Below are 27,549 nucleotides of genomic sequence, written 5' to 3' on the forward strand. Positions count from 1 at the left end.
TTCCCCCCGTCTTTTTCTTCTTCTTTAGTCTCTTATAGCGGCACTAACCGTAGCTTCATTCTATTCGTCCCACTCGTTGCGCGTAAGTACTTATCCTGTCGGGCAACTTTCGACCCAGTGGATTTCTTTCCTGGATTTAACGACTTAACGAATTTACCAAAAACTCTAGGAGGACATTCTTGACCTTCATAAAGAAAGATGAGAGAGGGAGAGTTGCGAGAAATATCGACTAGCTTTTCGGGATAATATATAAGATAGTACAGGGGTAACGTTTACGATTAACTTATTTTTCACTTTGTAATTTCGAAGAAACTTTTTCTTCTTCTTTTGTCTTTCTTAATTTAAAAAAAAAAAAAAAAATGTATACCAAGGGCTAAGACCATTATACATAATCTCGTATATTTTAAAATGTATCCTCATATATCTTTCAGATTAATTTCAAATGATCCATCTTTTTATTTCTCCTTGACAAATTTTTCGTCGCAATTACACTCGAATCTTATCGTTAGTGTGTAAACTCTGTGATATCTCGTTGCAATCGAGGGACGATTCGACACGTGATTTTCGAGAAGGTAACGGGGTTGAACGTTGGAAAAGTAGTAGGTTCGTTCGTAACACGTGCGGGCGGACAGTCGGAGCTTGCCGTACCGATGATGGAATAAAATGAAAAAGAAAAGAAAAGAAAGAAAGAATGAAAGAAAGAAAGAAAAAAAGGAAAAGGAGAAAGAAGAAAAAGAAGCGAAAAAGAGCGAGATCGAGCGAGCAAACGAGATAGATAGATGGATAGATGGACGGATAGAATGAGAGAGAATGAGAGAAGGAGAGAGGGAGAGAGAGAAAAAAGAGGGAGAGAAAAGAGAAAAAGGTGGGAAGGAATATCCACGCGTGGACGGACGGCGATGGCTGATCCACCTTGTGTGTACCCGGCCTAACGAGGGCACTTCAAAGCGAACTGGAGCGATATTAAAATTAGAGATTCGTCATTGACGTCGCGTTCGTCTCTTCTTTTCCATCTCTCCTTTTACCATTCGTCTTTCTCTGTCTCCTCTTCGAGTGAGTATAGAAAGAGAGAGAGAAAGAGAGAGAGAGAGAGAGAGAAAGAGAGAAGGAGAAAGAGTGAGAGAAAGAGAAATAGGGAGAAGAGAGTAAGGGACGAGTCGGACGACGGTAATATTTCGAGTGAGCGATGGCAGACGACGAGAAGGGGTTCTGGTGGTGGCGGTCGTTGTAGGTGGACGAAAAGAGAAAGATAGAGAGAGAAGGAGATGGAAGGATAGAAAGAGAGAGAAAGAGAGAAAGCTAGAGTAGGCAGAAAGGCCGGAGGAGAAAGAGGAGAAGATAAAGAGAGAGAGAGAGAAGGTCGGCGAGTCCGGAGGGGACGGTTGCTCGACCAGCAGGGTGTTACGATAAGGGGTTGCGCTGCCTCGACTGAGGAGACCGGCAGATCAATGAAAAGGGTTTGCGCGAGCGGGAAGAGGAGGATTGATCGCCGATAGGGAAATTTCGTTAGTTTCCTCCAGTCATAAAAGGTGATGGCGTGGTGGTATGGTAGTGTGGTGGTATATACTCTTGCTGCCGCGTAGAGGCCTAACTAACGCGAAGCCACCCTTCGAAATTCACCCTTCTGAGAGTGAGATTAGGGTGGTGAACGGGCAGGTGGAGAAGGAGGAAGGATGAAAAGGGGAGAAGGAGGATAAGGGGTGGGAGAGTTTCTAGCAGAAGGAACGGGTTGCAGGACTACCGGCAACAGACCTCTCTCTCTCTCAATTTCTCTTTCTCTCTCTTTCTCTCCTGTAGGAAGCGACGCGAGCCATGGGAGCACACGTCAGGGTATTAACGAAATTTTAACCAATCAATGAGAAGTTCATTAGCCCGTAGCGCTCGCGTTTTCTCTCTCTCTCTCTCTCTTTCTCTTTCTCTATCCTTTCTCTCTTCGCCCTCCTCGCCTCACTGACTTTGAGAACGGCCTGCATCTCCGCGCTCGGTCGAAACCAACCTATCCGTAACACCGATCCCGCTAGCTTTTGCTACCTCACCCCCTCCCCTTAGTCTCTCTTACCCAGTCTCTTGTCTTTCTATCTCCCTTTCGGTAAGAGGTCCGTCGACCGGCACCGCCGCTAGTCTTGGGGGAGATCTCGCGTACGCGATAATATTCAACGACGCGTTAGAGACACCCCTTTCCGATCCTTCTCGAAGTCGCTTTCACGTTTTCTCATTGTTTCAAGCTCTTACTGTTTTGAGTAGATTCGATCCTCGAGGAAATCGTGTCTCGATACGGTAAAACATCGATTTCGAACTACGATATCTACAGGAACAAATTTCCTTTGAAATGTCATCCTTTTTGTTTAAACGCTCATATTCATAGATATTTCCTTATTGTTTTACTTTAACTTGTTATATAAAATTAATTCGAGCCTCCCCCTTCCCTTCTTTTTATTCTTTTTTCTTTTCTTTTTTTTTTTCTGTAGAAATATTCCGTGTCATTTAACGAATAACGCGTCGTCTTAGCCAATGCCCCGAAAATACGTAGGACGAACGATTTGAGCTAAAACGGGTCGGCCACGTTGTAACACGGATGGGGGCTTGGTTGACGGTGGGAATGATGAGGACGGGGACGAACTAAGGGTGGAAGGTTGGGTGGTGTGTTGTACCATAGAGTACTACGGTACTTACTAGGAAGGGAAGGGGACGAGGATCGCCGCCGCGAGGGTTATTTCTCGCACGGGCATTTTTTGTACCGTCATTTGTCTCCAATATCTCTCGACGCCCTCGGGACAGGCGCGCCTCCGTGCTGCGAACCGCCACTGCCGCGGACAATATATCGAATAAGCCACAATGACAAAAAGAGTCGGTGCGCGGCGAGCGACGCCGCGAAGGAAGGAAGGAAGGAAGGAAGGAAGGAAGGAAGGAAGGGGTGGAAGGGAGAGAGAGAGAGAGAGAGAGAGAGAAGGAGGAAGAGAGGATGGGGTGGCGAGCGCGTTCGTTCGTGCCATTGCCGATGCCGACGATGGTGATGGTGTTGGTGATGATGGTGGTGTTAGTGGTGTTGGTGTTGGTGGTGTTGGTGGTGATGGTGGTGGTGGTGGTAGTAGTAGTAGTAGTAGTATTGGCCGTGTGCGAGCTATGGGTAGTGTCGGCGTGGGTATGAAGCGGAACGAGAGAAAGAGTCGGAGTATGTATCTATGTATGTATATGTGTTAGAAAGAGAGAGAAAGGCGAGGGGAAGGAAGCGGAAAGGGTGGTCGACCGCGTAAGGGAGGAAGATACGGAGAAAGAGAGAGAAAGAGAGAGGATACCATTTAAAACCGAGACGCGCCGAGAAAAAGAGATTTGCATTGCCGGGCCGAAGCACGCGGCGCTACGGCGATGGGGATGGCCCGAAGGGGTGGTTTCGCTTTCCTCCCGATTCGACCCAGGGAGAAAGAGGGTTTTCTCTTGCGGAGAGAGAGAAGAGACCGTAGCCGTGCCGTCGTGGGGGTTGAGTAACGACACGTATCATACGTGGGGCCATACACCGACGGACACGTACGTTCGATATCGCGCCAGTTTTTACGACGTCCAAGTTCCTCCCTTTCGGCTCCACCAATTAGACCGCGCGAAGAAACGTACCGTATACATATACGTATCTACGTAGGTATCTACATGTTTCTCTTTATATATATATATATATATATATATATATATATATATATATATATATATATATATATATATAAACTCGTACGACATGGCTAAATACTTTTTTTCCCCGGGCGCCGATTTTCCCCGGCCGTGCGAATAAAAAGCGCGTTTCGTTCGTTCGAGGTTAACATCGTTCTTCGCTGAAAACGCAACACGCGGGAGATTGCTCCCGCGATATTGTACGTTTCTGTATCTTCCGAGGGACCATCGTGAAAGTTTTCAAACTTCACATCTTTCGAGGAGAATCTTTTCTCTTTCATATATATTTACGTTACGTTCCGTAAAACGACCGTGAAACTCTTTTTATTCTTTTACCTTTTTTTTTTTTTGTTCTCTTTTTTCATACAATTATTCAAACAACGTTACTTTTCTAAGATATCTATCCAACGAAAAGCGTTAGATATTGCTAAGTTAGGATCTCCCTTCCTCTCTCTCTCTCTCTCTCTCTCTCTGATATTCTATAGCGAGAAGTTCTACGAATCGACGGGAGAAATTCCACGAAATCCATCGTATCCACCTCGTATCCGTTGCACGAGTCGAAACCGTGGATTTCGGTATTCCGTGAGGAGGAAACACAGGAGGACGGATGGATAGAAATCGGGTTGTGAGGGGGAGAGGATACAGGAACGAATGGCGTGGCAAGGGGCTTGAGGTGAGAGGATGGTAGATGTCGTACGTCGTCTCATCCCGGGATACCGAAACTCGCAACTTTCTCATTAGCCAGGGTGCGACAATGCCGACATCGGCTGCGTTAGGAGGTGAAACTCTGATACGTGCACGTGTTAACGTCCATACGCACGTGAACGTAACGCATACAGATAAACATAGAAACCAACTGATATACATATATATATATATATATATATATATATATACATAAATGGATATACTACATATTTGCGTGTGAATATCTATATACATATGTATGTATGTATATATGTATGTATGTATGTATGTATGTATGTATGCGCATCGTCGACGCGACGTCGTGTATAATAACGCGTGCTTCAGCCCGATCGACGCTTGTCGTTGCTCACCCTTCGCGATTCAAGTCGCGCGGTGCCTGGTGTTATGTGCTCTCGCGCCTTCGTACCTGCTATACCACCCCTAAAGCCACCTCCACTTTCCCACCCCTCTCTTTTTGCTTCTCACTACTACTACAACTTGCGTCCGTACATACGCGCAAGGACAGAGAATGAAAGAGAGATAGATAGATAGGGATAGATAGATAGATAGAGAGAGCGAGAGAGAAAGAGAAAGATAGTACGAGAAGCAGTGGAAGAACTGTGCATAAATGTCAGAGACTAGGCGGCTGAGCGTTTCGTATCGAGCATTTCTGTCAATAAGCGTCGGCGGGCACAATGGCGACGATTCGAAAGCTGCTGATTATGAAATAAATGCTCGACTACGCGACCCTCCGCGATACTCTCCATCTCTCTGTCTCTCTCTCTCTTTCCTTCTCTCTTTTTCTCTCCATGATCATTCCCATTCGCTACCACGTATCATCCTCCTCTTCTCTCTCTCTCTCTCTCTCTCTCCCTTTCTCTTCGGCCCTTCACCGAACGCTTATCTCAGCCGCGACTACGATTCGGTTTTTTGATCCGATACAAACGCGTAATTCCCCTCGTTTCCGCGCGAGCTTTTTCGTTCATACCCACTTTGCGGGTAGATAATTTCTCTCCTCCCCCTTTTTCTACGATTCTCTTTCTTTCTCTATCTCTATCTCTCTCTCTCTCTCTCTCTCTCTCTCTCTCTCTCTCTCTCTCTCTCTCTCTCTCTCTCTCTCCTTTTTCTGTCTTGTTGGAGATCGCAAAATATCTCGTTGTATTTTAAGGCAAGGGTTAATAATCGAGTTCCCTTCGATCTTCGTGCGTGGTTATCGTCGAACATTCTCCAAAACCCCCGCCCCCGATAACTTCGTTACAACCGAAACTTTTTTCCCGGCGTTACTACCACCATCATCACTAACTACTACTACCACTACAAATACCACTACGACTACCACTACCAACCACCACCATCATCACCGCCCCCCTATTTTCGTGGCGGCCGAGGCAAAAAGAGAAGGGTTCGTGGATGGCCATTACGAATTTTACCGGACATTGTACGAACGGACATCTTTCTCTCACTCCCTCCTCCTCCTCCTCCTCTTTTCCTTACCCTCACAATCTCTCTCTCTCTCTCTTTCTCTTTCTCTCTCTCGCTCTCTCTCTCTTTCTCGTTTCAATATTTCTCTCCGTACGGCGGAATACCCCGACTAATATATGGCTTCTGCCGAGCAGCAACCGAGCCGAGTGTAGGTGGACGTACGTATTCATAAACGCGTAGTCCTCGTAATGCAAATCAGAGAAAGAGCTGGCGAATCTAAAGGGTGGAAGGTGGAGAAGAGAGTAAAGAGAGAGAGAGAGAGAGAAAGAGAGAGAGTGGGATGGGTTTAAAAGAGGGAGGAAGAGGAACGATGCGGTTAATATTAATTCACCGTTGCTACGGTCCGCTTGCCCTGCGAATCACTGAGATTCGGACATCGAAGTCTGAGATTCTCTACCCTTAACATATCGTATTCGACTGGATATATATATATATATATATATATATATATATATATATATACACACGTATACGCATACAGTTCTCTCTGGTTATATGCGATGATATTTGCAGACGGATATCCGAAATCTCGAACGCGCTCGGACATGCGGAGATGTACGAATAAAGCGACGACAAACGGTTCGAGGATAATTCGACTAGTTCTCGAATCGATGATCGGATGTCGTCGAAGAATCATAAAACTCGTTGGCTCTTTTATTCTCACGAAAAGATAGAGTAGAAATGACGCGGATATAAGGAAAGACACGACGATATCTACCCGGTCTCTGTTACCACTCTGTTGATTTCAAACGGAATAGGATAATCACGTTTCTTCTTTTCTCGTTTCTTTTTTTTCCTCTTTCTTTCCCATTTTTTTTTTTACGTTTCTTTCTTTCTATTTTTTTTTGCCTTTATCTCCGGCATTGGTTAGCACGGATGTCTGAAATTAAAAATCGCAAAAAGGAGAAAGAAGAGATGGAGGTGGAGGAAGAAGAGGAGGAGATGGTCGTGGTGGTGGTGGTGGTGGTGGTGATGGTGGTGGTACAGGAGGTGGAGGCGAAACGGGGTCGGAGGCGTCGTGAGACTAACATGCCGTTCCATTATAAAGGCAATATCGTACGGTCGAGTCTGCGCGGTATTACTAGCCTTCATAATCTGATGTATATTACGCATAACCCGCCGTGTATCAGGGAAAGAGAGAAAGAGAGAGAGAAAGAAAGAGAGAGAAAGAGAGGAAGAAAAGTAAGGGGTGGGGTTCTCGAATAGGAAGGAGAAAGGTAGTAGAAAGAGTCGCGTACCACCGTAGTACACCAACCGTATATAGGAATGGTTTCGGCCAAAGAGTGCCCTCACCGGTGTGCTCGCTCGTAATAAGCATAAATCCTCCGGAGGCTTATCTAGCGGCGCCCAGAAGAACACTAAAATAAAATATCATACATTTTGCCTTCTACCGTTCGTACGTACGAAGAAAGAAAGAAAGAGAGAGTAAGAGAGTAAGGGAGAGGGAATGTAACGAGTATCGTCTCATTCGCCACAAGCTATTCTCTCGCGAATACCAAATCCTCGTCTTCGATCACGCTGTTTCTAAACTCGCCATATATATATATATATATATATATGTATGTATATATGTATATAGATATATGTATATTTATCAAAATACTCTTATCAAAATCCTCCTCCGAGAATTCAAAATTTAATCGACGCTTTATCGAAGTTATATCTCTTATCGTCGTAGTCGTGAGAAATGAAAAGATGTATCTGTTAATCGACGTTAAAATGGTGGTTAATTAAATAGGTATTTCTCCGACATTTGCGATTACGTTTAATCGTTCCTGTATTACATCAGGAATCGATAAAGTAGGTACTTGATATCGATTAATTTGAAATGCATATATATACACGTACATACATATATATATATATATAGTACATATATATAATATATATATATATTTCTTCGAAGATTAATAGAATCGAACGATTCGACAGTATGAGCGCGATAATTAGAAATCGCACGGGGTGCCCAATTGAATAACGAACACAGCGTCGTGGGAGCAATCAGCGAGAATGCAGAAACGTAATTCCGTATCGGCGGTTGACGCGCCTTCGTCCGACGGGATTGCAAATTCCTCTTTCTCTTCCTCTTTCTCCTCCTCCTCTTCTTTCTCCTTCTCCTCTTGCTCCTCCTCTTCCTCCACTTCCTCCTCCTACTCTTTCTCCTTCTGTCGCGAGAGATAGAGATACGGCGGTAACGAAAGGGAGAAAGAAAGAGAGAAAGAAAGAGAAAGCGAGATGTATCATCCTATCTCTTTCCATCTATGATAAAAACGTCAGGGATCATATCGAGAAGTAGAGTAGGAGGGGTAGCGTTGGAGATCGGGCCGTTCTTTCTGTCGGATTTTTTCATGAGTATGCGCGTTGATGCAACGCGAGATGTTGGCCAAAGGCACGTAGCCGATGTAATGAGGCGAGATACATTTGGCCCCAACTCTATCTCTTTCTTTCTCTCACTCGTTCACTTTCCTCTATCTTTCTCTAATATACATATGTGTATATATGTATATATATATATATATGAATATATATACACCCTTCCTTCACTCGCTCTCTATATCTTTCTATATGTATATTCTCCTCTCTCTCCCCTCATTATCTATCTATCTATTTATCCATCTATCCATCTATCCATCTATCTATCTATCTATCTATCTATCTATCTGTCTCTTTCTCTACTTCGAGGGGTAGTAGTAACAGCTCTCGAAGGGGTGGCTATCGAGTATGGTTGGCGGAGAAGCTCGTCCAGAAACGAGGGACGAAGAGGGTAACGGTGGTACGAAGCTCGATGCCCGATCAGTCATTAGACAAGTGGGTATTCACATATATCGAGTTGTAAAATCGATAGGGGTGTCCGTTAGTCGTGTATCCTGTAAGGAGTGCTATTTGGTGGGGATGAGATGCGGACCGATAGAGACGGAGAAGGAAAGACAGGATGGTAAAGAGAGACAGAGAGAAAGAGAGAGAGAGAGAGAGAGAGAGAGAGAGAGAGAGAGAGATGGTGAGATACTCCCCTCTTTCAGTATCGGCCCGATAGGAGAGAGAGGCAGAGAAAGTCTCGACTCTCTCTCTCTCTCTTTCTCTCTCTCCCACCCTCTTACTATACTTCCCCTTCGACCCCTTTTGTTGCTTCGCCACCCTCCCGCAAACCCCCTAGCCGGCTCTATCCTCCTCCACCTCCTGCCACCGCACGTATCCAGTCCTTGCATATTAATCCTGCCCATAATTCCCACTTCCCAGTTTGGGCAACCCTTCGCTTCGGTTGCCTCACTACCAACATCGAATGTGAGCGAAAGAGAGAAGGAGTATAAGCAAGAGAAAGAGAAACATGAAGAGAGATAGGGAGAGAGAGAGAGAGAAAGCGAGAGAGAGAAAGAGAACACCAGGCCGTCTCCTATCGATTGGGCTTTCTTTCCGAGCGCGGCTTTTAATTGGCATTCTCCTATAGAAAAGAAAAGAGAGAAACCTTCATGGGAGAACTCCTCTACGACGTAAAAGGTTGCTGCTTCGCCTCGGGACAGCTTTCATAGCGGCGTTCTTCTTTCCTTGATGTTGATGGATAAAAAGAGAGAGAGAATCTGTCGTACGGCAAGGAAAACGTGTTGCCATCGTCACCGTTACCTCCTCCTCCTCCACCTCCTCCTTCTTCATCGTCGTCCTCGTGCTACCTTTTAATGACGAAACTTTCCTTTAAGTTTTTCGCCACAAGTTTTCGCCGTCTTCGTGTCAAACGTGGATCAGAAATGAATAAGATCGCGTAAATACGCTAAAGTGAATTTTCTCAACTATTCGATATAGAAAATTATTTTCGACGGTATAGATATTTAAAAATAAATTTATTAATTTAATATACATCTTCCAAAAGTCTTAGCTATTTCTTCATTCATCTATACATCCATACATTTATCTATACATATTTGTGTGTGTATATATACATACATACATATATATATATATATATATATCGATAAACTATTAATTAAGAAATTTACTTTTCGCTTTATACGTTCCGTGGGATTTTCATTTTGGGAAGCACTTGAAAAAAAATGAAATAAAAAAAAAAGAAAAGAAAAAGAAGAAACGACTTCGGTCTAAACAAAAGTTAATCTCATTAGACGAATAAGAACAATAAGAGTATGTACGCGGGTTGGAGATGAAAATCCAAAAGTTTCGCAGTGCGTGCGTGCGTGCGTGGATGGTTGGTACACCATACGCATGCCGTGAGGTTTTCGACGTCGAAGGGGCGCACAAACGTCGAGAGTAGGAAAGGAAAGGGAGGCCGCGGAAAAGCGACGGAACCGAAGAGAGAGCCCTGCGTTTCGACGGTTATAACGACCTCTCGTCCCGACTCATCATTGGTGGGCGAGCCACGAAATTAATACGAAGCAAACGGCCATCTTGCCTTTCGTACAACGTATTCACACGGGCGTACAGGAAAAGGGGTAGAAAGGTAGGAAGGAGGAGGAGGAGGAGGTGGATGAGAAGGAGGTGGAGGAAGAGGAGAAAGAGAAGAGGATGAAGTGGGGAATGGGGTGGATATTTCTAACGTGGCACACAGTGGCGGACGTCTATTGGAAAGGGTCAGAGAAAGAGAGAGAAAGAGAGAGCCGCGATGGTCCGCGCGTCACGTGTGCGTGCGACGCACACGTTTTCAAAGCGTGTGATCGCGGGGGTCGAGGGCGCGCGCGCGCTCGCCCCCGCGCGCATCATCCTCAATGAGAATGTGTATTGGTCGTCGACGTAAGTGCGAGAAAGCTTGGTAACGTGTGCGTGAAGATTGATTATACCGCGGGAGAGAAAATGTGATCAATAGCTCGACAAACAAAGGCCCACCAACGCCTATATCATGCAAATAGCAAAAATCACGGAGGATTAGGGGCTCGTTGGGGGGTGAAAAGGGGCCGAAGGTAACGGAGGAGGGTATGGGAGGACTCGGTTGGACCGATGGTCAAGAAACAATGCCGACGCGTGTGGCTACTTCGTCCTTTACACGACACCATCTCCCTCTTTTTCTTTCTCTCTCTTTCTCTCTTTTTCTCTCTCTCTATCCTCGACTTTCCTACCCCTACGAGTTCGCGCACAACCATCACAAGCACACACCATCACCATTACCAGCACCGTCGTCGACGTCCTGCTTTAATTTGCATACGACCGATCGTGTCTTCCGATTCGACTCACCTTCGCGTCCTCACCGCCACCTCCATCGCCATGCTTCGCGACCATCGATCAAGCCCCAGTTGTTTTTCCTCCACCTCTTACTTTCTCACTCTCTCTCTCCCTCCCTCTCTCTCTCTCTCTCTCTCTCTCTCTTTCTCTCTGTCTCTCTCATCTAGGGAAGCCGATGGTCACTACCCCATATACCCGTGGGTTTATACCTATACCAACACGGCCACTTCACCTCCCCTTTTTTACCCGAGGATCTCGCTAACGAGAGGCTCCTCCTTTTCTCGATGACATTGTTCCCGAAGCAGAAAAGGTGGAAACGTCACCCCTTTCTTTACCCCTTCTCCTTTTACTCCCATACATCCGTCATTCTCCCTCTTGGACCTTTGCCTTCTACTCCGACTCGATTTGCGACCTCGATCCCTTTTTAAAGGGTTCCCTTAATACTCGTAGAATGTTCGTTTCTGTTTAGGACAGGACATTTCGTACTATTTTATTTCTTTTCTCTATCTGTTAAAAGAATAATGTCATCGATAAAGTATGTTCACTATCAATGATCCTAACATCGTATACATACATTTAGGAATGTTATTATGTCGTACATTTCTACGACTGGTCTCTTCTTGTTGGTTACCGCGTACGGGGAACCGAGCGTAGTTATTAATACTATCGATATCTGAGCCAACGAGTTCCTAGGGACAGTAACCTTCCTATCTATATTACTGTCGTTGCGTCACGTCACATTTCATTTATTTCCGGATTCCAATATGTCGCAGCAGTAAATTCTTAACCTTGCCTTAACTAGACGTAACGTTACTCAACGTACATTATCCGTTATCCAGAGCTTGCCGAGTTGATTTATCAAGCACCGTGTTTGTGCGAATTTACGATCCGCTATCCATAACGCAGGATTTAATTATGCCACATGACGTTTGCGGAAACCTGGTCCAACTACGATTTTGAATTCAATAATTGGGAAGAAACTCTCTTGGAAAACGAACAACCTACGCTCTTGGCGTTATTACGGGGGAGTATAATGGTATTATTTTCAACGGGCACATCTTTCAAGTGAGATTGACCAACAACAACGCTGTTGCTTTTAATGATGAGAGAAAAAAGAGAGAGAGGGAGAGAGAAAGAAAAAAGAAAAGAAAACGACGAACATACTTGAATACACTCGGTATTAATTTATCTCAGTTTCTTTTTGTTTATCACTTTGTTTATCTCGATGATTGCGTTAATTAGAAGAAAAAGAAAAATAATAAAAAAAAAAAAAAAAAGAAAAAGAAAAAAAAAAGAAAAAGAAAGAAAGAAAAAAAAAATTATTCGCCTTACAATCGTCTTACAATCTAGATAGTAAAATGAATGTGGAACACGCACGAGACGAATGAAAAGAATAGAGAGAGATAGATAGAGGAGACAGGTGTGTAGTCCCGATACCGATAAAACTTAAGTTCAGGTTGGCGGCGGCGGCAGGTATCGATCAAAGAAGGAAAGTAAAAAACGAAGGTAGAATCGACAGATAGCCGTCGTACGATGAGGCAACATATAAAGCAAGCAAAAGGGTAAAAATGTGTACCGGTTGACCAACGTACATACCTCAAGGTTCTTCGATTTTTCTAACGCGGTTGGATTGTCAGAGGATAAGAAAGGGTGGTGGGGGTTGGTCGTTTAAGAAAGTTGATAGAAGAATGTCTTGAATGAGGGCGAAGAGTTTGGGATAGGGAAGAGGTAATACGTTAACTGGTACAACTTAATGTCTTTCGATAAATTTTGCCTATATTTATTTAACTATATCAATTAAATGAAATTAGAAATATCTCTGAGATAATATGATTCAATGAATATGTCGATAAATAATGATCACAATCGGTGCTCCGGTGTGGTTTGTATTATTTCTCTTTTGGTACTTCCTTCCTAAAGTCTTTGATACGGGCAGAACTCTCTCTTTCTCTTTTGCTTTCTCTCTCTCTCTCTCTCTCTCTCGAATAAACGCAGATACGATCGGAGGTGTGAATTTTGTAAAATTGAAGCCCTCGCTCCTCAATTAACCCCCGTTGCACGGAAAAAAAGAGGGCGATGCCTCGACGAGGAAAAACAATTGATACGATCTCGTTCACATCGCCCGTTGCACCGTACGCGCTACAGTGCAAACGCATTCGGCTTTAAAATCGTCCCATCCTCCAACCCGGCTCGTTTTCTATCTCCTTTCCCAACCTCTTTCCAAACCCTCTTTTTCCATCTCTCTTTCCCTCTCCCTCTCTCTTTCTCTCTCTCTCTCATTCACTCATCCATCCATTTCCTCCTCTCGCTCGTCCGGATACGCATTCGCTTGCATGAACTCGACTAAACACATGGATAGCTTTCGAGTGCTCGCGATTCATCGCAATTCATCGCGATTGATCGTGGCAACGCAACGATAATCGACTCGCATGTGCATCGCATTCGACGATTCTTCCGTCATCGATGACGATGATGATGATGATGATGATGATGATGATGATGATGCAACGACACTTCGAGCCGAGGAGCTTCAGCATCATTGAACGTGAGACAATAATATAGGATACATTCGACGTATAACAAACCTCTTTTACTCTCTTATGTATCATCGAAAGTGTGTAAAATCAAGAGAGAGAGAGAGAGAGAGAGAGAAAATAGTATATTGCGGGGTAAACGAAAATTGCGAGGGTGTAGTAGATCTTATTTATCAGGCGATGATAGCTACTCCCTGTATTGTTAACGACTCGTTGAACGATCATTTCTACGTTGATACAATGATGACTACTTATCTATGAAGAACTTATTTCTTTTCTTTTATTATATCGAATATAATTCAACCTTGATTATATGTAGGATCGTTCGTTATATTCTATCTATCGATTTCGTATATATGTATATAATATATATATATATATATATATATATATATATATACACATATATATTCTCAATAAAATTAATAAAGAGCTTTTGCTAAGCTCCTTTGGGGATATCGCCTATGGATAAGCAATGCCTGGGCCGGTGGTTCGAGTTGAAAGGAGTACGTCGCAAATGTGATTCCATATTTGCGTCGTCGATAATGCGATTATTCCCTCGTTCATGTTTAATAACTAGCGAGTCGACTATGAGTTAGGGTTGAATTGGAGTAAAGGTATGGTTACCGGTGTACCACCTATCTCTCGATGAGGGTTTAATAATAACGTGCAAGAAACGAGAACCCGATGAAAATCATCTTTAATCGTATCCCGTAAACATTTCAATTCTACGTTGAAAATCCTTCAGAAAATATTTATCATTCGTTTTATAGATTCTTTAAACGATGTAAAACTCGTAAATGTTCCTTTAATTTCCTTCCTTTTTTTTTCTCTTTTTCCTTTCAGATCAGTCAACTGTTGGAAGAGGTCTCCAGGTTACAACAGAATTTACAACGTCTTCAAGAGACGAGCGCGCAAGCGACGGCGCGTCTCGAGGAAGAACTCGAGGCACGAAGACAGCACATCAGTAGATTGGAGAGTAAATTGGAACGGCAGAGAGATTACGATGACCTGAAGCGCGAGATCAGCGTGTTAAGGTCGGTCGATCTCTCTCAGATTCCAACCGGCGAACCTGGCAAGAGTCTCGAACACCTTTTAATGGAACGTTCGAAAGCTCTCCAACAAGCTGAAAGTCTAAAACCACCGAACACACCCGACACACTCGGTAAGTTTATTATAACGTTCTCTCATTCTCATTATTATCGATTAAATTTTTTTTTTCTTTTTCTATATATATATATATATATATACGCGATATAGAAATACTCGATCAAGTAAATTCGATCGAAATTTCGCGCACAACGAAAACTCCGTATTAATGATTTTCTTCCACGTGTTTATGCGTTAACGAATAACAAATCGCGAATGAGAGCTTCGTTCGACAAATCTTTACGCGATCGGATTTATCATTATCGCCTTTCTTCTTTTCTTTTTTTTTCCCCTCTATTTTTTTTCATTTTTTGTTTCACTATTCCACCCCCCACCCCCACTGCTTTTTTGTCCTCCTTTCGGAATACAATCACTCTGACAGAGGAGCTGCGAAAATAATGATGAATTGTGACTTAGGCAATTAGTAGTAGTGTTGTACTAACTTCATTGCACGATACCAAAGTAACGAGAACGTTAAGCAATTAGAAATCTATGTATATAGATATACATGCATACATATATATATATATGTATATATATAAGTTAAGATTAGACGCATCGATGAGAAAATTTCAAGGTACCGTAATGAAAAATTAATGTAAAGAGGATTTCTTATTAGTATCATATTAGCATCAACCGCATATAATATCGCTTTTGATTCTTATGCTACTGCTCTGATCTTCGGTCGCCGACTCTCTCTCCTCGAGGCTCCGTCGATGGGCTCGATATCGGCTAGTTAAGAAATAATAAATAACAAATAGGGCACGAGTCATTTTAAGCGGATGCAAGAACGCGAATGTATAATAATAATAAAAGAATAAAATAAAAAATGAAAAATAAAACAATAGGGGGATGACCGAAGGAGCTTACGAAAACGAATAAAAAAAAAAGGAAAAAAAAAAAAAAAAAGAAGAAAAAAAAGGGAAAATAGAAAAAAGAGAAATAAATTGAACAAAAAAACTAACGACGACGACAACAACAACAACGACGACGACGACGACGACGATGATGACGATGACGACGACGATGACTGCAACAACAACAACAACAACAAAATAACCCTTGCTTGCCAATGTGTTCGCACTATTCTCCAACTCTCTCTTCCTGTCTCTAATTCTTATTTATATTTCAACCATCTTTTTTGACTCCAGCGATTTATCATACCCTCTCTAACATTTATTTTTTCTTTTTTCTCTATCTGTTTGTCTCTTTTTCTTTCTATCTCTTTCTCTCTCTCTCTCTCTCTCTTTCTCTCTCTCTTTCTCTCTCACTCAACTTTATTCTCCCTCGAATCCTTCGTTGCTTAGGCTGCACTTTTTTCGAGTCACTCTCACATCGGTACGTATGTATATTAACGTACACTCACGGAAGGTACTACTAACGTAACGGAACACATATTATCTCTCTGCCCTATTCCAAGTACACCTCCGACATCTGCCCTAAAACCCCTCCCCGCTCCCCCATCAACTACCACCACCACCACCACCCCATCATCATCATCGACCTTTTGCCAAACGTTACCGGAATTCGCTTCCACGGTCCCTCCCACTTTTTGGAGCCATCCTCCCTTCGTCTGTCCTCACTACGAACCGTCTCTCTACACTGGGATAAGCAAATCTCTTGCACGCAAATTTGTGGACGATATTCGCAGTATTTGCCCAGGCCCGGGCTATTGTTTCGGGGACGGAGTTTATTATGAATCGATCCAGGACGACGGAGGTGGCGAGAGAGAGAAAGGGAGAGAAAAGTACGTGGCGAGAGGGACAAAGAAAAAGAAACGCAGCCCATGTAGAAAAGAGAGAGTGAGTGAGAGAGAGAAAGAGAGTGAAAGTGAGAGAGAGAGAGAGAGAGAGAGAGAGAGAGAGAGAGAGAACCAGAGGGATATATCAACGTCGACGAACATCCCTCTCTCTCTTTCTCTCTCTTCTGAATTTAAACGACCGAAACACGCTCTCTCTTATCCGTCGTCATCGTTCCTATTTCTTTTTTTTTTTTTTCTTTTTTTACCATCCTAATTTTCCGTTCTTTAATACCACAAATTCCTCGTATGCGTATTCGCTTCGACCAACGTTTGTAATATCTTTTCGATTGTTCCAACATTAGCTTTTTGTTATCCCTTATTCCTCTTTCCTATCTCCTCCCTCCTCCTCTTCCCTCTTACCCTCTACCGTTCGTTTCGAGGATTTCAATTTTATATATTCTCTCCTCTTAGTTTCGTGATATCTTCTCATTTTTCTTTTTTTTTTTTTTTTTTTATTTTTATTTATTTATTTTTTCCAAACAATAAACGTGCAACTTTTGGTACGCGTATATATTTTCCGATTGAGTATGAAAATAACGTTTCATCATTTAAATAATATCGAGACGCCGCCGAATGCGACGATGCAATGGAGAGAGTCTAGGTCGTGTTCAAAAGAGGAAAAGAAAGAAGATCGAATGGAAAAGGATCGTAGATTAAAAAAAAAAAAAAAAAAGAGAGAGAGAAAAAGGAAAAAAAAGAAAAAGAAAAAAGATTGGAAAAAAAAAACAAGGCAAAAAAAGGAATAAGAAAAAGAGAGAAAAGAAATGCAGAGTCCAAAAGCCGACGATCAGAAAGTCAGTATCCTGTTTCACGATGGAGATGATTAGGTTGAATATCTCTAGTGCGCGTGCAACCGTGTTGACGGGGTCCCTTGTGTTTTTGGTGGTTGCAGGTGGACTATCGTCACCCCTGCAGCGCGCCTCGACCGCCTCGCCCCATGGGGTCGGAGGTGGGCCACCTTCGTCCCTCGTTTCCTCCCAACAAGCCCCACCGCCACCTCCGACCTCGGTGTCCCTTCCGCCACGCTCCACGCCGACACCTTCCTCCGCAACATCGACGACTTCCAGCCTCCTCTTCCCTCCGCCTCTCCAAAACGTCGAAACCTTCGGCTCCTTCCTCGGCGAGGAGATCGTCGCCAACTGGAGGCGGACGTTGGAGAGGTCAATTATAAATCAACAACAACAGCAACAACAGCAGCAGCAACAACAGCAGCAGCAGCAGCAGCAGCAACAACAACAACAACAACAGCAACAGCAGCAACAACAACAGCAACAGCAGCAAGTCCAACAGGTGCAACATCAACAGGTACAACAGCAACAACAACAGCAGCAACAACAGCAGCAGCAGCAACAGCAAAGCACTCAAATCTCTCAATTAACGCAACAACAGCTGCAGCAAGTCCAACCGTTGATAGGTCTCCATCCGCCTACGACGCCGAGCAGCCTAAATCATCTTCCCTCGCCAACGGAAGCGTCGTCTAGTACAAATGCACCGACCAAATCGAGCACGCCTTTGGGTACTACGTCTATGGGGACGACGTCGCTGGCGACAGCGAACCTAGGAACGACGCCGCTTGGTACAACGTCGTTGGGCACGTCGACGTTGGGCACGGCGTTGGGTACGACGTTGGGTACGACGCTGGGTACGACGTTGGGTACGACGTTGGGTACGACGTTGGGTACGACGTTAGGCACGACGCCGCTCATCGGTTGTCTCGATTCAAGCGAGAAGGCGTCGACGCCAGTTCCCGGTCACGAAACGCCGGCGCCGCAGACGCCATCGTCGACGAGCGCACTGACATCGCCGCCGAGCTTTCAACCGCCCACGTCGATGGTCGAGACGAGCACCTCCTCCGCCTCCGTAAACGGCGGAGGCGTTACGCCCAGCGCCGTCTCAACGGCGCCGCCGCCGAAAAGTCCAGCCGATCAGGAATCCTGTCACAATAACAATAACAACAGTCATCACCTAGCAAATAACAATATAGGCGGATTAAGCGTCCTCGATACCCTAAAGAGTCCCTTCCGTTTCGATGACAGAACGCATCCGTTCAGATTCGGTGATGAATTTGGTGCCGCCGGTATGGCCGGTAGACTCGGTGAATCACTGATCCCAAAGGGTGATCCGATGGAAGCGAGACTTCAAGAAATGTTGCGTTACAATATGGACAAATATGCCTCGCAAAATCTTGACACCCTACACATAGCCAGAAGAGTCAGAGAATTATTGTCGATACATAATATCGGTCAGAGATTATTCGCCAAGTATGTACTTGGATTGAGTCAGGGTACAGTCAGCGAATTACTGAGCAAACCAAAACCTTGGGATAAACTCACCGAGAAGGGACGCGATAGTTATCGGAAGATGCACGGTTGGGCTTGCGATGACAACGCCGTAATGCTGCTCAAGTCCCTAATACCCAAGAAAGGTGAGTACCGATGCGTTCCAACCTATCTCTCCATTTATTCTCTCTTTCTGTTTTATATATACATATATATATATATATATATATATATATATATATATATATATATATACATATATATATATACACACACACATACACACACACAAATATATATATATATTTATTATCTCGAACACGACCCTCACCGAAACTAAATGTCGATCGATCGAGACAAAGGTTGCTTGATCGAAACTTAACCTGACAAATATGTAAATCATCCAATAAACGATCAATTACATTTAATTTTGTGAATACTATTAAAATGATTTTTGTATCGTAACTTAGCATTTTAACGATCAAAGATAACAACCATTGTCTCGATCGATCGAATATCTTGAAAATATTCTATTCTGCCTTGCACTGCCAATAATCCATCTCGCCGAATCACTAACAACGGAGCTATACGTTAACCTCTCTTGGCTGCTTAATACGGGTATCGATGGTACACTATACTATATACTATTCGCTCTAACCGCATCCCGCAGGAAAAGGAACTTAATGCTCATCCCAGACGTCGAATCCCTCTATCTTCTCGCATCCGCGACAATCAAAATGAAGGAAAGATACTCGTGCGTTTACGTATTCCTATATCTTCATTGTACATAAGACTACTCCACCATTGGAGTCTCTCGTTAATCAGACAGACGGTTCTCATAGAAATCATTGTTCGATCCATTGAATAGATGGATAAGCGATATCGAAGGAAAGTAAGAAATCAATAGAGATGAATTACATAGAATTTCTAGCATTGCTCTATCCGCTGTCGTTATCGATTATTTTCTGCGTTTGACAGCCATGTTGTTTTAGACAAATAACCTAAGCTCCTCCTAGAAAATCGAAAAGACGAGAGACAAGAGTGTTTGATAAGGGGAACCTTATCCGATCGATTGTATTAAGTATATATATACCGTTCATTGTAAATGACAGGCATAACAATGAATTTTCGATCGTTTTGAATTAGTTTTAGAAAATTTCTCATTACGAAAACATACATATATGGATTTTATATTTATATATATTATATATATATATATATATATATATATATATATATATAGAATAAATCGATTTAGATAAGCAGGTCAGATATTTAGAAATATTCGCTAGAGGATATCGAACGACGTTTCAAATTTATGAATAAACGAATCGAATGAATTCGAATCGGAAGCTCTTCCTTCCCTTCCTCTTTTCCCTCGCCCTTCTCTCTCTCTCTCTCTCTCTCTCTCTCTCTCTCTCTCTCTTTTATGTGAAAAATATTAATATCAATCGTCAGAGGATGTCGATCGTAGCTTTAATAATGGTGCATCCTCTGTCCTGTACGCGTCCGGCGTGCGAAATAAAAAAAGAAAAAAAAGAGAGGAAAAAAAAAAAGAGAAAAAAGAGAAAGAAAGAAAAAAAGGGGGGAAAAAAAGAGGGGAGAAAAAGGAAAAGAAAATTTCAATGCGTATAAAATAAATTCAATGAGAGAGCTCGGGCTCTGTGACAAAACATGAGTCATGCGTCAATGGATTGTCGGTTTCCGTTGAGGATCTCTGACGACGATAATCATGACCAACGTTCGCCAGAACGTTATAGTGGATAGTAGTACGAAGGGGGTGAGGAGGGAAGGTGAAAGCTGAGAGAGAATTGAACGATAAAAGAGAGGATGAGGAGGAAGTAATAATATATTCAGGGATGAATTAACGTAGTGTCGATGAATAAAACTGGTCGAGGAGGTGGGGTGGTTGGGTCCCTTCTCACACTTACTCCTATTGGATAAAGTTATACGGAAAATTCTCTATACATTGTCTAAGACGCCGATAATCGTTGCAACGTCATCGTTCGGAGTATAACGTTTACTCGGGGGCGAATCATCCTCATAAGGATAAATATACTCATATTTCATAGACCGAAAGTTCCGTAATCGACGCATGATTTATGGGCAAAAATCATCAAGACTTTATTCCGCCTGAAAAGACCATCGTCGAGTTCACGTCAGAAAGATAAGTTTTCATCGACTAAATACCTACCCTGGCCTAACGACTTATTACGGTATAGATATAGATACTGGAAATCGTTCGAGCGTGCAGAGCGAACCTGTCTTTGAAGGATTCATTATAGTGTATGTGTGTATAATCGATCTAGTAAGACTCGGTACTTATTCTATCAGTTATTTCATTTTTCTTTTCCTTTCTTTTTTCTTCGTCTTTTTCTTCTCCTATTCCTTCTTTTTCCTCTTATTCTTCTTCTTCTTCTTCTTCTTTTTACTTAATATTTATAGACGATAAATTGTCATGAGAAAAAAAGAATTATCTTCGTAATTTAAATTAAGGATGAGTACTTTAAATTTAACTTTTTTGAATAGTCAGAAAGAAAAAAAAAAGAAAAAAAAAAAAAAAGAAAAACACGAAATATGAAAATGATTCAAAGTGGGTTCGCTTTGTTGAACAATATTCGTCGTGGTTTATCATTAAGAAATTACGTGGATTATCTAAAAAAAAAAAAAAAAAAGATAAGATCAGTGACGAAGTTTCGTGTAAAAAGAAAAAAAAAAAAAAAGAAAAAGGCGCGAAGGCGGAGGCGAAGATGGTCGGTGTCCAAAAATGAAAAATAATCGAGTGTATATGTTACACGTAGCCGCTTGCTAATCCAGCAACAAACATATCTGAATCTTGGCCCACAATTTAGTGCGGCACGTCCGAGACGTTTATTATTGCCCACCATCCTGATGATTATGCGAGCACATTTTCCGTACCCACGTTTGCGCGAATAGCAGAATACAATTGATCTAAGCATACCAACCGTGCTACGTTGCCTTCAAGAGCAACGCACGGACGAGATTACGGTAATAAAGATAGTTGGTACCGATCCAAGTCAGTTCATCGCAGGATTTTGTTTCTTGTTCTACCGCGCCAGTCGAATTCGCTGAATTCGTCGTCGTAGTCGTCGTCGTAGTCGTCGTCGTAGTCGTCGTCGTCATCGTCGTCGTCGTCGTCGTAGTTGTCTTCGACTAGTTGACGACGATTTCTCTATTCATATGCTTTTCTCTAACTGATTCTCTCCCTATCTCTCCCTTTACCCGAATGATTTTGACATTACATGTGATTTTAGCAAATCCCCTCTAAGAACAAATATCTATTCCCGATCCTATACTCTATCTCTATTTTCATTAAATTTCAAGATAAAAATAAATGATAAAATATTTAATCCTATCGTTCGTCGAATATTTAAATATTTTTATTATGAATGTAAAAAATTACTTTGAGAAACATTCCCGAGTTCTTCGAAGGAAAAAAAAAAAAAAGAAAAAAAGAAAAAAAAATAAAGAAAAACATCGTGAAATTTTAACCTAAGAAAGCTTTGTACATAGGGAACAATCGAATGATTTCATTGTTGGCAACGGGGGGGATGGGGTGGGGTGGGCTGGAGACCATCGTAAAAATCGATACATCTTTTGATAAGAACGAAGACAAAAGATCGCTGACCCGTTTCGCACTTACTGCCGTCATCAAACCTTCGAGAATCTTTTTAATTGCTCTTTCCCTCCTCTCTCCCTCTTCCTCTCTCCCTGTCTCTCTCTCTCTCTCTCTTTATTTTTCGAACAATAAGACGCCCGATTCGTTGCGTACCGATTCTCGAGTAGCTCTTTATTAGATACAGTAATAACGAGAAGGTAGATGAGGTGGAAGAGGTGAAGGAGGAAGAGGAGGAGGAGAAGAAGAAGAAGAAAAAAGAAAAAAAAAAAGAAAAGAAGGATGACGAAGATAGGACGATGTGAGGACGAGGACGAGTTTCCACGCGTACCTACACGATTCTATGAAAGACAATGGCTACCATTGGTGCAGCTCGACCAACTGGTAGCAACGTAATAGAGTATTCGTTCGGTTAGAAGGCGACGCAACCGTACGGTAACGTCGACGCAATAATCGACGCTGTTTCTTAAGAGTAGTCGTTGCTTCGTTGCTTAGGGAATTCTCACGAAATCGTTCCAGATTTTGTAATCGGCCATTGTCGACGTACCGCCTCAAAGGCAATGGCGACACACACATAACCGCGATCTATTGTGTTACGCGCGAGCACAATTTTCTCGGCGATCTAATCATCGAATTTGCCCGAAAGCCAAAAGGAATAAAAATTTTCAAAAGTCCAAGATTATCAACAATAATTGAGTTCATAACCATATCCGATATTCATATTTCTAACGTCGACAAATTTTTACAGATAGCTCTCCGTCGTTCACGAGGAGAGAAACTTTCTTTTTCTTTCTTTTTCTCTTTTTCTTCTTCTTCTTGTTTTTTTTTTCTATTCTTTCTCTTTTTCTTTTTTTTTTTCCAAGGAGAGTCCACATTGTATTAAAAGTATATTGAATCGATTGGATCTTTCTTTATGATTTCTTTTTTTTCTTTTCTTTTTCTTTTTCTTTTTTTTCTTATTATTATTGTCTTAGAATTCTTATCGAAAGAAAGTAGGTCATATAGGTAGAGAAAAAGATTGAGAGAGAAAGAGAAAAAGAAAGAGAGAGAGAGAGAGAGAGAGAGAGAGAGACAAAAATCAGAGCGGAAATGGTTAATTACGCGAGCCGCTTCTAAACCGTCCGAAGTTGTATTCGCGCGAAGCAGAGATACGAGACGATAATTAGTTGTGCTCATCGTACGTTACAATCGTTACCAGGCTACGATCACTAGGCGTTAGATCGCGATCTAACTCGTTGACTAGCTAACTTTGCGTCTTCTCTTTCTTATTACCTTCTTTGCCGTCTCTCTCTCTCTCTCTCTCTCTCTCTCTCTCTCCCTCTATCTATCTATCTATCTCTATCACTATCTCTATTTCTCCTCAAAGTTTCTTGAAGATACTCTCTTGAGAAAATGCCGGTGGATATATCGTAGATATAATCGAGAAGCACGCTCAATTCGCACGCTTTTCTCAACTGTTTCTCAGGGTTTTCGTGCAAATTCTCGAGGAAAGAGAAAAAAAGAAAAAGAAAAAAAAAAAAAAAAAGAAAACGGAAAAAGGAAATTGTTTACATATACATATAGATATATATATATATATATATATATATATATATATATATATATAATATGTGTACACCTACACTTAAATATCTTTAATTTTTCAACTGATTAGATTAAAAACAAAAGGATGAATCTTTTATGAAAATTCGATAGGATTATCTTCTTAGTATGAATGAACTACGAATGCGATTAAATTCTTGAATATCGTATCTTAGCTGATAAAAGTCCATAATCTTCTCAGAAATAATCATTTATGGATTCTGTCGGGTGCTAAGGATGGCAAGGAAAATCGTTGGCATAAGTCGAAGTCTTCTGGCACGAATTCAAGCGTTGCGACAATGCGTGTATGTAAGGGGTATATATATATATATATATACATATATATATATATATACCAAAGTACATACATACATATGTCACGGTTCGTTCGTTCTTACGAATCGAAATCCCACCCTTCTTGAACCGTCGTCGTCGTCGATGTCGTATTCGTTTCTTCTTCTTCTTCTTCTTCTTTTTTTTTTCCTTTTTTCTTTTTTCTCTCTTCTTCTCGTCCTAGTCTGGACCACCCAGTTTCATGCGCATCGGAGCAACCAATTTCTTTGGAAGTTCCTGCAAAGTATGATCATTAATACTCTTTGCAAAGAAATTTCCTCGTTTGTCACATTTCCGTAGGAAAAAGAAAGAAAGAAAAAGAAAAAGAAAAAAAAAATAAAAGATAAAAGAGAAGAGAAAAATAAAGAAAAGAATGAAAAACGAAAGGAAAGATAATTCATTCGATACTCGTCGTGACATGTTCTTTTTCTATTTTCATTTTTCTTTTCAAAAAAGAAAAAAAAAACAAACAAAAAAAAAAGAAAAAAAAAAAACAAAAAAAAAGAAAAAGAAACGGAAGAAAAGATCTATGAGATTCCTTAGATGCGATTCCTTTGACGGAAGATTATTAATAACTATGGCTCTTTGTGCGTAGCGTTACAAGCTACTTTAAATGACAAGAATCTTAATTGAAAGTTAAACAGAAGGGATTATTTTTGCTCGAATCAATTTAAAGACTTTAAAGCCTGACGATGAAAAGTTTCGCAAACGACGATATTATACATAGGTGTTTTTAAATTTATTAAAATGATAGTATCGACCTAGAGCATTAATGTAGAAATATATTTTCCTCCGTAGATTTATGTTTTTTAATATATATAAATAATGTTACATTAGGAATAGGTTAGATGAGAGTGGGGCTAGGGGGAATGGTGGAAGGAAGGGGGAAATTTAGAATAGTAAAGTTGGATTTGTGTCTCATATTTCTGTCGGAAGAGAACGAATAGATTTGATGGGAACACGTTGTGTGTGAAAGTCTTGGAATACCTATGTTGTACGTCGAGCAAGAGTCGACAGATTTTGATGGATCGTCCGCAATCATCCTCCAACACATAATTTCGAGCACGATTCACGCAAAGATTGCTTTAGCTCGATGATCGTACCGGTAAATTCTCGCCTCCCATGTTATTCTCCTTCTCTCGATCTATCCTCCTGTCTCTCTCTCTCTCTCTCTCTCTCTCTCTTTCTCTATCTATCTATCTATCTCTTTCTCTTCCTCTCTCTCTGTCTATCTCTCGAAAGGAATGCGAAATCACGGAGGCGTCGAATTTGCACGACGTAAACGTCGAGGATGCGGGAGCAATCAAACGCGTGATCGATGGCTCATTCGTCTGAATCTTGCGGCTGATTGGTCAATTAGACGGGAAACACGTAGGAGGACGACACTCTTGGTAGGTACGCGTTAGCGAAGGGGGCCGAAGAACCGCAAGGGCGAGGCGGTAGCGGTGGCGGTGGTGGCGACGACGGTGGCGGTGGCGGCGACGGCGGCGGCGGCGGCGGCGGTGGCGGAGGCGGCTCTGAAGAGGATATTTTAATTATCGTCGGACGAGTTCCACGCGCGTCCCGCCTTCGGCATTCGTTTCGGTGCTATTGATTCTACGTCGTATTAATTGCTTCCGCGTTTGATCGAACCCTGGATCGCCCAAAGGGATTTTCCTTGGATTACCTTTCATCGGGTGTATACTTCGTTCTCGTTGAAAATTTATTCGTCGAGGTCGAAAATCAAAGAAGGAAGTTCCGTATACTCGTTTGGCAAGAGAAAAAAATGTGATAAAAAGAGAGGTAGAGAGGGAGAGAGAGAGATCACAGGGATCTATTGATCGATAAAAAAGATCGATGGATTTCGATAAAATTTGAACAATATTTTTGTCCTTTTTTTGTTTTTTGTTTTTGTTATCCTGCATTTATACAATGAATTATATGTACTTATATAATTGTATTTTTTATATATCCCTAAGATGAAACCGAGTAAGAACACACCACAAGTTGTGCCTCACCCGTAGAGTATGTTTCAGGCAAGGAGCAGGGAATGCCACCTTTCGCGCGTGGACCACAGGAAAGTGGTCCGCCAGAAATGAGCGACGAGAGGTTGGCCCATATCCTCTCGGAATCTGGTCATCTACAAATGAGAGGCGAGCATGAGGTCTCGAACGATGCGGACAGTAAGAGTCCTAGCAGAATTGGCTGTCCGAGTCCGTTTAGTAAGGACAGACTCGACAGCCAAAATAGGAGACTGAAGAAGTACGAAAACGATGACATTCCCCCGGAAAAGGTAGTCAGGATTTATCAGGAAGAGTTAACTAAACTTATGGGAAGGAGAGTGGAGGATCTTCGTGGACCACGAGAATTCCCTCCTAGGTAAGATCTCGAAAGCTTCTTCTATTCCGGTCGACGACTCTCTAATTCACAAACTCCTCTTCCTTAAATCGTACGCGAACTTCGCCATTTCCGATTGATTATTAATGAGGACAGCACACGACCTCGATTGATCGTAGCGCGGTGTTTCCGCATTTTTTCAGCGGTGCCCAAGGTCTACAAGGTATAGAAAGAACTCAAGAGGATATCAGACTGGCATTAGACGCTTATCATCGGGAGTTACAAAAGTTGAACGCTGGTCCTGGACAAAATTCGGCGTTAACAGGTTTGCCAGGATTACCTGGGCTTCCTGGTTTATTAGCTCTTCAACAGCAGGCTCTTCAGCAACATCACTTGGCGACAAATGGCGGTGGTGTACAGGACTTGAGTTTAGGAAAAATGGATATAAGGAATAAGATGATAAACGGCGTTACGGAGGAGGAAAAGGAGAAGATGGAAGAAGCAATGAGACATGCAGGTAGCGCTTTCTCATTGGTCAGGCCTAAACAAGAGACTACGGGAGCCCAATCGACGCCCGGTGGTTCCAGTGCGAGTTCACCACTCGGTAATTCCATACTACCTCCAGCGATGACGCCAAGTGAAGATTTTTCTGGCGCTGCTGCGGCCAGTCCGCTCCAAAGGATGGCCTCCATCACGAACAGCCTAATCAGCCAACCGTCCACTCCGACCCATCATGCTTCTAATCAAAGACCACTAAAGGCCGTTCTTCCTCCCATTACTCAACAACAATTCGACATGTACAATAATCTTAATACCGAGGACATCGTAAAGAGGGTGAGAATGATTTTCAAACGTTTTATTTTTATATTCATTTAACGAGTTCCAATTATCATCGCGTCGAACATTTTAACAGGTAAAAGAACAATT

The 27,549-nt window shown here is 42.3% G+C and overlaps 1 protein-coding gene across 4 annotated transcripts in view; it reads left to right on the plus strand.

The window, feature by feature from the left end:
* The window catches only part of LOC124429881 (homeobox protein cut-like), a 141,493-nt gene that overhangs the window by 110,332 nt on the left and 3,612 nt on the right, over nucleotides 1-27,549 (plus strand). For 2 of the 4 annotated variants that reach the window (XM_046975681.1, XM_046975683.1), the window contains exons 4-8: nucleotides 14,373-14,691; nucleotides 17,369-18,901; nucleotides 26,310-26,664; nucleotides 26,802-27,456; nucleotides 27,536-27,549. The exon at nucleotides 27,536-27,549 is cut by the window's right edge. In XM_046975681.1, coding sequence (XP_046831637.1) covers nucleotides 14,373-14,691; nucleotides 17,369-18,901; nucleotides 26,310-26,664; nucleotides 26,802-27,456; nucleotides 27,536-27,549 — 2,876 coding nt within the window. The remainder of the gene's footprint in view (nucleotides 1-14,372; nucleotides 14,692-17,368; nucleotides 18,902-26,309; nucleotides 26,665-26,801; nucleotides 27,457-27,535) is intronic. The other 2 variants (XM_046975684.1, XM_046975682.1) reach the window with 2 other exon arrangements.

This window comes from Vespa crabro, chromosome 16 (assembly GCF_910589235.1).
Source record: "Vespa crabro chromosome 16, iyVesCrab1.2, whole genome shotgun sequence".
NCBI lineage: Eukaryota > Metazoa > Arthropoda > Insecta > Hymenoptera > Vespidae > Vespa > Vespa crabro.